This window comes from Coregonus lavaretus (genome assembly GCF_964263955.1).
Source record: "Coregonus lavaretus genome assembly, chromosome: 36".
Classification (NCBI taxonomy): Eukaryota; Metazoa; Chordata; class Actinopteri; order Salmoniformes; family Salmonidae; genus Coregonus; species Coregonus lavaretus.
The window spans coordinates 14,141,321-14,153,949 of record NC_140023.1 but is presented as its reverse complement, the minus strand read 5'-3'; the positions used below and the strand labels follow the sequence as shown (position 1 = coordinate 14,153,949).

General features: G+C 41.7%; 1 protein-coding gene across 1 annotated transcript in view; it reads right to left on the bottom strand.

The window, feature by feature from the left end:
* The window catches only part of rin2a (Ras and Rab interactor 2a), a 51,100-nt gene that overhangs the window by 23,626 nt on the left and 14,845 nt on the right, over nt 1-12,629 (bottom strand). Inside the window, exons 2-6 of the mRNA XM_084153701.1 lie at nt 8,510-8,610; nt 6,582-6,792; nt 5,877-5,988; nt 4,123-4,195; nt 2,980-3,071 (exon numbers count right to left, since the gene is read on the bottom strand). Coding sequence (XP_084009827.1) covers nt 2,980-3,071; nt 4,123-4,195; nt 5,877-5,988; nt 6,582-6,792; nt 8,510-8,610 — 589 coding nt within the window. The remainder of the gene's footprint in view (nt 1-2,979; nt 3,072-4,122; nt 4,196-5,876; nt 5,989-6,581; nt 6,793-8,509; nt 8,611-12,629) is intronic.

Sequence of the window (12,629 nt, the reverse complement as noted above, 5' to 3'; positions counted from 1 at the left end):
GTCAACACAGCATTCTCTCCTCCCCCTGTTTCTCTCCCACTCCCTCGCTCGCCAGCTCTCCGTCAAAGTTTTTCCTACTCCACTCCTTCAATAATTATTTTTCTCTGCTGTTTTTGTTATTCTTCCATTTTGGCAGCTCTTGCCCTTTTCACAGTTACTTTCTGGGGCGAAACTTTGGTTTTATAGGTGGGGGGAGAGCAAACCTGTTAGGGGGTACTCCCCCAGAATTTATTTTCTCCACCTAACGCTAATTTACTGCATTTCTACACAATTTAACTAGACCCTCGGCCCTTCTAACTAGTTATTTTTAGAACATGTTTAAGTGATTCATAAAAGACCGAACTAGAGCAACAGTAATTCAATAATCAATATTGTGTTGCACCTTGAACCAAATTAACAACTCTTAAAAAAAGCAAACGTTAAGTACAAAGACTTAACTTTTGATGGTCATCATGAAGACTTCCTCTATATCAAACGTCTTCAAACTTAATTAGTCAGACAATATTTAACGTTTCTATGACTCTAGGATATCTTCACTTTTTTCACATGGTTCAGATTTGTTTCAAAAGCCACTGGCATGTTGAGCTAACTTTACGCAACAATAACCAAAACCCCCCAAAACAATGGGAGTGAAAGGGGCAAGCTCACCATGTTCAAATGGTGTGGCCAATTCACCTCTAATTAACTTCAAACTAAGTATTTGAGTTGATTTGGTCATGCAATTTTGAACAAGGTGAGCTTGCCCCTTTCCTTATGTTTTGAAACAAACCAAAACAGTGGATGACAGCCTCTCCTGGCCCCATAGACTTCTTTCAGGGCAAATGGAAAAATGGTCTAAAAAGGGACGCTATCCTTTAACATTTTATTTGGTCCCCTCAAAACACCAATTATAGAGACCTTAGACCTGAAACATTTAGTTTCATACCCTCGGCATATGATCAAATGATGTGCTCAAAACAGGAGCTACACAGGAAAATCACGTTTTTGACTGCACTGGGCCTTTAAGATAGTGATAACATGGACCATCACACTATTTTAGGACACTTGGAGGTATCCGAAACAAATGTAATTATTTGATTACACTTTTGAATCTGGCCTTATAAATAACACAAAGATGTTTCAGTCTGAATGAAGTATGCTTAGAAGTTGGAAAGTTCAGGAGAGCAGAAGAAAGATCATCAGGCAATCATTCTGTATTTCATCTTTCTTAGAACAGAATATCAATTCATTTTCCCCAGCCATTCTGTGTTCCTGAGAGTCATAGCTTTCAGGCATGGGGTCATAATTGCCAATAGCCCAAACAGTTCAACTGCTAGAGCCAAATTCATAGGAAGATCACAATTACATTAAATTCATTTCCCCCAGTCATTCTGTGCGGTTTTGTCACAGTCCCTTCTAACGAGTCCTGTGCGACACTTGAGCTTTGTAAGCAACTTTTTATTCAGAGGGGGGTTACAAGTTTAAAAACAATCAAAGAAATGCATACAAAGATAACCCCAACCCATTTGCTTGATGGTTTGTACTGAACGACATGTTTCCCCAAAACATTCTTCAATGTTCTTGAAAAGACTGAGGTACGTTTGCTCCGTTTGATGGGGTGTGGCTTGAAGCAATGAGTGAGGTATTTAAAGGGCAGCGGAGTGTTTCCCAACCCAACCGCTCCCTGTTTTTCACTTAGTCGTTCAGAACAGCACCGTTTCCATTTAATTGAACGTTGCAGTACGTTTTTTCGTACTGAACACTGCCCTGAGACACTGGGAGGGTGTGGCCTAATGAGGGAAATGTCCTTGTCTAAAACTGGCAGCTGTAAAAATCTAGGGTGAGCTTAGGACAATGAGGGGAGGAAACCTGAAATTCAGGCAGATGATGACAGATAAAGTGAATTCATTCTTGGCCAAAGTTCAGCCTCTTGGTAAAGAAAGACAGCAATGTCTGCTAATGGTTCGCTGCTTGAAAAAGCTTCTTTATCAAGCATCTGCTAGTATGTCCAGCTACTGTGTACTTCTTTTTCAATCAAGCTCATCTTCTGACAAAGGGTTGAATAGACACAGACAGAATGAAATAAAGAGTCGACTTTCTCTGAAGCATAGATGGACACAGACCCATTGTATTGAATCAGACCCACACACAGGTGCACAGTCACAGGTACGGTTACCGATCCAGACGTCAGAACTCAGCACTGGTGTCTTTTGTTCTGTCCAAAGCCACATTTCAGTGACGCGACATAGCCTATCTACCTACACAGCTCATCTCCAGCATGGTCACCTATATGAATGTCATTAAAATCTATTTGAAACTTCACTGACGCGCATCTACGTCCACACACACACAAACTCAAGCATTGTTTAAGTCTCAATGCAGTCTGCTCACGTTCCTCAGAGGGAAAAGCTACACAGTGGGCCTGTTGTGTGTGAAGATCACTCGAAACCACACCAAAGGAAGTATGTTATCAAATCAGTGTGTCACCGAGGCTAGTATATGCCTACACTGTATATCAACTCTTTCAGAGGCAGCCAGGCAGAGTGACATTACGTCTTTGGCACAGAGAGCACATTGCACAGAGAGTGGTTCATGACTGAGGTTTAAGACCCCAGTGAGGCCTACTAAGGGGCTCCAGAGCCCCAGTGCTCTCCTGATCATGTGCCCAGCTGAGCAGCACTGATTTGGGGCTCAGAGAGGCATTGTTCCTATGGGTGACTCATGGAGCCATGTCATTTTGGGCTTTTACTAGTTTAACTTGGAGAATGTGGTTAAATGTGATTTACGAGAACAGCCGGAGGAAGACAATTTGCTTGGTTTTAAACATAACAGATGTACCTTAGACCTAAGGTCCTAACAATACTTTTCTAAAGCCACCACAGTCAACTAGCAGGCAGTCAATGACCATCCAGCTACAAAGTGAGGCTACACTTTTAATCTTCATGCTTCAGACATGCATTATCAGTACAAACATACAGTATCAGTCTAGTGGACACTCACCTGCTCCTAGCTTGGCCACCTCCTCCAAGTCTGTTAGTGTCTTGGCTGCAGAGATGGCTTCAGGAAGCTTTAGAGTGAATGGCAAGACATCCCTAAGAGAGAGGCAGACAGAGACAATATGTGAGATGAAAATGAGTGAGAGTGAGTGAGAAAGAAAGACCATAAGAAAATGGAGCGAGAGAAAGAGTAAGAAACAGGGAATTAATCCCTGTCCCTGCAGTGAGTCATTTCATTGGGGTGACCAAACAGCCCTTCCCTAACTAGTGTTTGTCCCATGTGTGGTTCCTTGGGCTAGAGAGAGAGAGAGTGGACACACACACACACATACACAAAACACACACACGCGCACACACAGACGCACACAGAGAGACAGACAGACAGAAAGAGAGCGAGACAGGCCAAGAGGCTCAGCACCCCACCCTGTTTCTTCCTGTGTCTCAGAGAACTGAGACGCAGGAAGTGCACATTTACTAAGCTCTAATTGAATAATTGACATTATTGACATTATCATGGCAAATAATTTAACCAACATCATTCATTCCGAGAGCAGAATAAGGCTGCTATTCAAAACAGAATTGAGAACTTTGAGCCATGCACACAGTTGGCTTGAAGTCATACTGTACACTCAAAGTTCATGATCATCTTTGATCCCTTATGGTTTGTTTGCAGTTTTGTTCCTGTCTCAATACTTAAACACAAGCTACAGACAGTTCAAGGCCTGTTTTCTTCCTCATAGACACTTCCTGCTTGCCCCCCACTCCATGTTGATTTGTGGCCTTGACATTCACCACACCAGAAAATAATGTGTTTTCAATCAAGCACAACCTTCAAGTTTTATCCAAGCTTTAATATCATTGTTTGAATAGCCTTGAGCTTGTTTAACTAACCAAGACAATATGTAATTAGAATTGTTATAGTGCAGACTAGACTTGACATTGATAGCTTTCGAAGAAAACAGTGCAATAGTCTCAGTGCAATAACATGAAGTGATGAGGTGGCCAGTAAATTCCATTCTCTGTACTTCAACTGACTCATGGTTCTTTCAGGAACCTCTGGGCTCCATGTGTTCCTCTTCAAAGGAATAGGTGATTTATAACTAGGATGAGAAATGTAGTATTTCTTGAGGTAGTGTGTGTGTGTTACCTGCTGATGCAGCAGAAGGCCACAAGACGGAACAGGTCTGCGAAGCTGAGGCCCGATCCCTCCAAGGAGAATGCTGTGAAGGGATAGATTTATATTTAGGGAACTAAGAGATATTTTCATACTTCAATCAGGAGCAAAGCTGTATTCGCATAATCAGAACAAAAGCATGGCCACATTCCTAGATGGGAGAAGGGAGTTGGAGTGATGTTTTCACTTTGGAACTTCAAAAGACATACTATATACACACCAGTAGCATTATCATCGCGAGTAGCTAACTGTTGCTCACATATTTGGGTCACTCTACTAAGAAAGAAAACTGAGTACACATCTGGAGGCTTGCTATTTTATTTGCCAAGGCACAAAGCGCCAGACACCCAAAGGTAACTGTATACAATCAGTCCACAGCACTGCTCCACCCTCTCCTGGTCTCCCTTCCCCTCCCCTCTGTGGGCTAAACGTGACCCAAAGAGAAATGGACAGAAAGAGGGAGAAAGAGAGAGAATTTACATTTGAATTAAGATGGGGGGGTATGGAGGATGTGAGACAGAGATGGACAGAGAGAAAGAGAGGCAGAGATGGAGCGAGGGAGGGGGAGAGAGAAATTGTGTTTACATTTAACGGGTCATTGGGGAAGTGGGTTAAATCCAGACATATACTGTATGCCATCTGGCAGCAGGCCAGCGAGCACAGAGCAGTCCCCATCTGTACACTCTCTGAGCTCCATTACATATGGTCAACTTGGACGATCTCTGAGCTTGAGAAGAGCAACAGGATGTCAAACTCTGCTGTGCACTGTGAAAACGTGTCCAAATTGAATATGCTTTACATTTGCACATTCTAGCATGGACACTTGACTTTTGCTGCATTAAACAGTACTCTATGTAGGAGTTAGGCGGGAAAAACAAAACTGACCCAAGAGTAGCGTCTAAGTATAGACAATTTTACTCCTCTCCAACAACATGATTGTTGCATGGCCCCAAAAAAATCACAAGTTAATTGCATAGCTCATTGGGTTTTTGCAGGAGAAGGGTACATCTGTTTTCTTGGCAGGCTGGCATGGCTGAGTGGGTGTGTCTACGCCTAGTAGGCATTTGGTACACATACAAGCAGTTACAAGCTGCAACAGGCCATCACACTTACCAGGCTACATCGCATTAGGAAAGAAAGGGAAAAATACCTGGTCAGCCATTTTCTGGGCCAGCACACCCAACAAATAGCCTAATAAGATTTTCCTATTCACTTCAAGAACATCAACAAGATGTGGCTATATTAAGCCTTGTTTAAGGTTAGCTTTTGTGTGACTCTTAACTGCATAACACATAACTACTTTCACTAGGTAAGTATTGGGAAATAGGTTTTTGGGAAACTCCAAATGCTCTCGGCATTGACCTCAGAGTAGGGAAAGGTAAGTGAAAGGGTGATACCTAGTCAGTTGAATGCGTTCAACTGAAATATGTCTTCCGCATTTAAGTAGAGAATGTTGAGGCCCAGGTAGAGAGATGTCACATATTGTACTAGACAGCGGTAAACTGTGACAGTAGCACATCAGCACGTGTTGATTTAGGAGGGGGAAAAACCGAAAGGGAAATGCACAGAGAGCAAAATGAATACAATAGAAAATAATATTCAAATGATCAGAGGAAAATTGTTCTTTTTTGTGTTGAGAATAAGTTTATAATAACACAGGTATATGCGGGATACATTTGGATGATAAAGATCCATAATCGATGGGAATGAACAGGCCAGGTGCTTACTGTATTGACTCTCCTTCACAGGGAAGTCTTTGACGGGTGTCTCAGAATCCTGATGCATACGCAGAGAGATCACCTTCCTCTGCAGGGTAGTCGACTTCCTCACCAGAAACGTCTGCAGCCAGGGTAAAAAAGCACATTGAGAAACACAGACAACAACAATAAAAACATTGAAATGGAGAATATCAGACACTTCGGAAGTATACGTCTCAATTAGTCCTCCATTGTGTGAGATTGTAAGGGTGTCTTTGAGTATTGTGAGGTTGTTGTTGCATGAATAGGAGTGTAATGGTAGGGTCAAGTAACTGATGCACCTAAAACTATTTTCTTTATTCCTCCTATTACCTACACGGAAATGGCTGTCAAATAAATGTCTCTGCTCTTTAAATGGAATGAAACAGCTGTGTGAGATGTTTTATCTTGTGTTGACTATGTCTGCTGTTTTAAAAGAGATGTAAATCTCAATGTGACCTCTCTGGTTAAATAAAGGATAACCATTTTTTAAAATAAGTGATCAGAATGTGATGGTTGAGTGGTGAGATACAATTCTAAACTACTGTGTACTGAGATGAGATGTATCATTGATTATCTTGTAAGACAGTGTAAGCTTTATGCATGGAAACGCAATGTAAAACTTGAGCAACTCCTGTTTCACAATCAGTTCTTCTGAGAATAAAAAAAATAATGACTGAGTGTATCTCATCTCACCCCGGTGGGCTGCGGTTCCAGCATGCTTGTGGAGTCTGCATGGCTAAGTCCCAGCTGCAGCCACACAACGTGCGTCTGCACCAGCCTGTCCAGCACACTCATCCTTCTACACAAAGAGTCGTAGCCTGAATCCCTAGCTCCAGCCAGCCGAGCCCCCACACCAACACAGGGACGAGCCTGTAGGAACAGACCTCCCACCTCCCCATCCAGCCTGAGAGAGAGGGAGAGAGAGGGGGAGAGAGAGGGGGAGAGAGAGGGGGAGAGAGAGAGGGAGAGAGAGAGGGAGAGAGAGAGGGAGAGAGAGGGGGAGAGAGAGGGGGAGAGAGAGAGGGAGAGAGAGAGGGAGAGAGAGAGGGAGAGAGAGAGAGAGGGAGAGACCTTATTAGAAATATACCTTTCAAATCCCCTATATGTATAATGGCCCAGGAGGAACAGTACTTCAGTGTAGAAGGACCAATGTACCCAACAACATCTAACAATGAAATGACGCAAAGCAAGCACACCTACTGAGGCCCGTATCCCTCACCACTCATACATCTTCAGAAATGGGTGCTGGGTACGCAGACCCACGAGCCACTGCGGCCCCTCATGATGAGTTCAGTTTTTTTGGGGCCCACACCCCCATCAGAGTTGCCCATCCCTGATCTAAGTGATTGATAGTTGTATTCAGCAGTCATAAAAATATGCCTTATTTACTTTGAAGAACTACAAAATAGTGATTTTGTCAGACCACATAGGCAGCAGCTCTATAGAGATGAGATGATGACTTGGAATGAAATAATAAAGTCATCAAATAGAACAAATGTAATATACACAACAACTGAAATACTTTATTCAAGTAAAGTAATATGAATAAATGATGGTTAATAAGTGATAAGCAGTAATGGGCAGTCACTACCATCATGGGACTTTTATTAATTGTTGTATTCGGTGTTGTTACAGCATTCAACCCACATAATAAGTTGGTAGAGCATGGCGCTTGCAACGCCAGGGTTGTGGGTTCGATTCCCACGGGGGACCAGTATGAAAATGTATACACTCGCGACTGTAAGTCGCTCTGGATAAGAGCGTCTGCTAAATGACTAAGATGTAAATAATGCACAATGCATTTAATGTAAAAAAATAAAATAAATTGAAACCGAAAACCGTGATTATCTTTTTTAATCGAACCGAAACTACCTCAAAAAACACTAATCGCTCAGCACTAATATTTAACAATCTTCAAAATGAAGCTGATACTGGGTATAATTTTATTATAATCTACATGTCATTATTATGTACCTAATGTCAGGTAACTTGTAACCCATTATCTAATTTACACTAATATGCTTGGTGTTCACTTTGAAAATCCCTGATACTCTTTCCACTGTCAGTCCTAACATAGATCCCTCTGACATCCCGTCAACACAATGACATGATGAAACTCAGCTACGTGAATGACCAGGGCACACTATCCACACCTGCTGGTGGACACAGGAAATTACAGTGGAACTTAAATCAATGTTACTCAAACCACCACTCATTTTACATTTTAGTCATTTAGCAGACGCTCTTATCCAGAGCGACTTACAGTTAGTGAGTGCATACATTTTCATACTTTTTTCATACTCATCATTATCATCATCATCCTCATCAATCATTCTTATCAAACATCCAGTAACAATGAATTCAATAACTGTTGTTACTACATTTGAACAAACAACAGAGGTCTGAAAGGGAATTCTACTCCTTCCTTAAGGAGACAATCACTGTTTGAATGTCTTCCACCGTTTCCTCTCCCTCTAACATGCACAGCTAAAGTTAGTTTTACATCAGCCCATGAAGAGGCTGAAGCAAGTCTTCTCATCATACTACTACTAGAGTAAACGGATGTACAGAAAGAACAATTTTGTTAGTCAGTTTGTCTGTCAGTTTTAACACACACTTACCCCTGTAGTATGACAGGCTCTGGGTCTCTCTCTGCTGGCTCAGCCTTCTGCACCATCTCCCTCTTCAGAGTCCCGATCTCCCAGGCAAACGAGTCGATCAGCTACAGCACAGCAAGACGGGAGAATGATCAGTGATGAGGGATAGAGGGATAGAGTGATAGAAGCAACCAAATTGAGAAAAAAATGAAACAGAGTGAGAGTGTGTGTACATTTCTTGTATTTGCGTGAGACTACTTTTCACTCATTCCTGCAGACTCAGGAGCTGGGAAAATGTTAGTCACCTCCCAGTGTGTGTGTGTGTGTGTGTGTGTGTGTGTGTGTGTGTGTGTGTGTGTGTGTGTGTGTGTGTGTGTGTGTGCATGTGTCCACCCTCTCCTCAGAAGAGCCACTTCCCCTTTAATGACTGGCCAAGACTACAAGGAAAGAGAAAAGAAAAGCAACACAGAAATACCCATTCAGACAAAACAAACCAGAAGAGACGCCAAACTCACATAACATCCTCTAGCCTAAAACATCTCACGCTGATACTGAAGAAGATAAATAAATCCAGCCATGCTAAAAAACAAATAATCCAATACTTCATGCATTTTTCCACAAACCAGTCATATCCAGTATAGGTCACTGTTTCAAACACATGAACAATGAACAATGAACTGAGGGGATCTCACACACCACTGTGAAATCTGACTGGACTCATACACGCACCCCAGACCCCATCCTCAGAGTCTGTGCATCTACGGCCATTCCTTGCTCCTACAGTGGCTTGATAAATCTGAGCCAGCATTTTTATTTCCACAACTACTGACAGGGTTGTTAGTCTAACCATAACTAAACCCCAGTCAGCAAACCATACACACGCACGCACACACACACTGCCTGCCACTCTCCCACTACAGCTCACTGCCAAGACACACAGCCGGAGAAGAGCAAATGGAAGCTTTAACCCATGCTTAATCCTAGAATCGAAAAGATTTAGACAATACAACCTTCCCTGAATAACCACATTCACCATGCTTAAACTACATCAGCTACTATACTGAATTACTTACATTAGCAATAGTTCACAATATCTAGTATAAATCTCTGCTTACCTTGAAAGTGTGTTAGGTAAAATAAGCAACAGTCTAGCATCATTAGCACTGAACAAAGACCCCAGTTTGACAACCGTCACCTCTGGGTGTTTTCATTTCATATATGAGGCGACAAATGTCTTCCTGAAAATCAAAGTGATGTAATTGCTCAATTACGTATATGGTTGATTCTGGTGTAAATTGTAGTCCCACCCCCAAAAAACTATTAAAAAAACTCAGGGCATTTATTTACATGCTGATATGTTCTAATTCAATCCAAGGCAATAGCAAACGTATTGTTCAATCAATATAGTACAAAGTCCTTGTTTATACACCTATTTCTATTGAGAGGTGGCTGTCCCACACTCTGACTCCTAAACTTCATGTTTGAAAATAAAGCAATGAATGCATTTTTTTTTTAAACACTATTATTTCAATAGAACATCTTGAGTTGTTTTATTATTATATTGAAAGATACTGATGTAATTAGTAGTTTTGTTAATTTTTAAACATCTTTCTCTAAAAAATGCTGTCCCACCTTCTGATGTCACTAATGAAACACACACATTAAAAGACTGTAGAATGAATGTGTCTTAAACCACACCCCTACAAATATCACCAGGTGATGGGTTTGCACCCATCTCGACTATGGCCACATGGTGAGTAGTCTGTCTGCAAACATTTTTGAGAAAATTAGTGAGCAAGTTGGCAAATCTTCATGCATTTTTAAGAAGTGTAACTACCGGACATCTAATATATCAATAAATATGTAAAGTATGGTTTTGGGACTAAAATAGGCTATATGTTTGCTGGGATGTACATCTGTCCAAATGAAAGATAGCCAGCCATATGTTAGCTATGGGGATTCTTTAAAGTCCCAAATAAGTAAAAATTGTCTAAACTGAAATGGTCACAACCAAAACAATTGACACCATAGAGATATATAGAGGTCTCATCTTTGTATCTGTGCCATTATGGAGCCTGTGACGGCACGGGCAGCGCCATTGAGGCTATCTCCATTTTAAAGTTGCAAGTGCCATGCTCTACCAACTGAGGACCACCATCTGGGTAGTGGACAAGTGCACACATCAGGAAAAAGTGTAGAGTATTGAGATACATAGGCAGCAGGGGGGCTCCAACCTTCCAAGAGCCCAAACATTTACATCTATTTGGCCAAAACGCAGACGTCTATAATGTGCTATACTGTATTGTCACCTACTCTACTATACAATGCTCTACTGTACCCTACTGAACTGTGCTCTACTGTACTGTACTCTACTGTGCTCTACTATACTGTACCCTACTCTACTGTACTCTTCTCTAATATACTGTACTGTATAATAATATAATATATAATATGCCATTTAGCAGACGCTTTTATCCAAAGCGACTTACAGTCATGTGTGCATATATTTTTACGTATGGGTGGTCCTGGGGATCGAACCCACTACCCTGGCGTTACAAGCGCCATGCTCTACCAATTGAGCTACAGAGGACTCGAGTTTACTCTACTTGAGTTTCTTACAATGGACTCTTGATCTAGTGGTCTTAAGATTCGGTCTTTAAGTTGTCATGGTCTCAACTCACTGGGACTGGGTCTTTCTTGGGACCAATGTCCTGGTATAAATCTTGGTCTTGGCTCCTGGAAACCCAATTTGAAGAAGGAAATGCTCTCTGATCATTGGCTAAACACTCCCAACCCACAGGAATCCCCACCCAGTTGACTACATTTAAATGAAGCCCTCAATGGCAATGTAAATACTAAATGAAGTAATATCCTCCATTTAACTCTAAGATTGACACTCGACACAGAAACACCTGTTATTTTGCCAAAATAAAGACAGGTAGAGTGATAATTCATTAGATGCATAAGTAATTCAATCAATCAACACGTTTCAGATTCATACAATCAAAATTTAACATTTTACAGAGAACAATAGAGATAATATTCCACTAAATTAAATTGAAAGGTTTTAAAAGTCTGGTTGAAAGTCATGTTTTTACTATTTTGTTAATTTGGTATACAAATAATTGCAACTTTTCCCACTATGTTTCTGCAGTGACAAATTTAGTGGGGTGGAAAGGAATTCAGGTAAATGTTTCAAATATGCAATACCAACTAAGTGTGTGAGTAGTATATAAAGTGTCTACCTGACATAAACTATGTATACAAAAGTATGTGGACACCCCTTCAAGTTAGTGGATTCGGCTATTTCAGCCACACCCGTTGCTGACAGGTGTATAAAATCGAGCACACCAGCATGCAATCTCCATTGACAAACATTGGCAGTAGAATGGCCTTACTGAAGAGCTCAGAGACTTTCAAAGTGGCACCGGCATAGGATGCCACCTTTCGAACAAGTCAGTTGGTGAAATTTCTGCCCTGCTAGAGCTGCCCCAGTCAACTGTAAGTGCTGTTATTGTGAAATGGAAATGTCTAGGAGCAACAAGTGGTAGGCCACACAAGCTCACAGAAAGGGACCGCTGAGTGCTGAAGCGCGTAGCGCTTAAAAATCATCTGTCCTCATTTGCAACACTCACTACCGAGTTCCAAACTGCCCCTGGAAGCAACGTCAGCACAATAACTGTTTGCCGGGAGCTTCATGAAATTGATTTCCATGGCCGAGCAGCTGCACACAAGCCTAAGATCATCACGCGCAATGCTAAGCGTCGGCTGGAGTGGTGTAAAGCTCACCACCATTGGACTCTGGAGCAGTGGAAACGCGTTCTCGGGAGGGATGAATCACGCTTCACTATCTGGCAGTCTGATGGACAAAGCTGGGTTTGGCGGATGCCAGGAGAACGCTACTTGCCCCAATGCAGTGCCAACTGTAAAGTTTGGTGGAGGAGGAATAATGTTTGGGGATTTTGTATTTATTTTTTAACACCCAATTTGCAACACTTCTATAGAATGACCCATATACAGTACACAGATGCGCGCACGCACAAACTCACAAGCAGTATAAATTGAACCATTTCCCAATACTGTGACTAAAAAAGGCCAGTTTTGTAATATATAATAGATGTTGTGTAAGTTGGTTAAGCAGCTA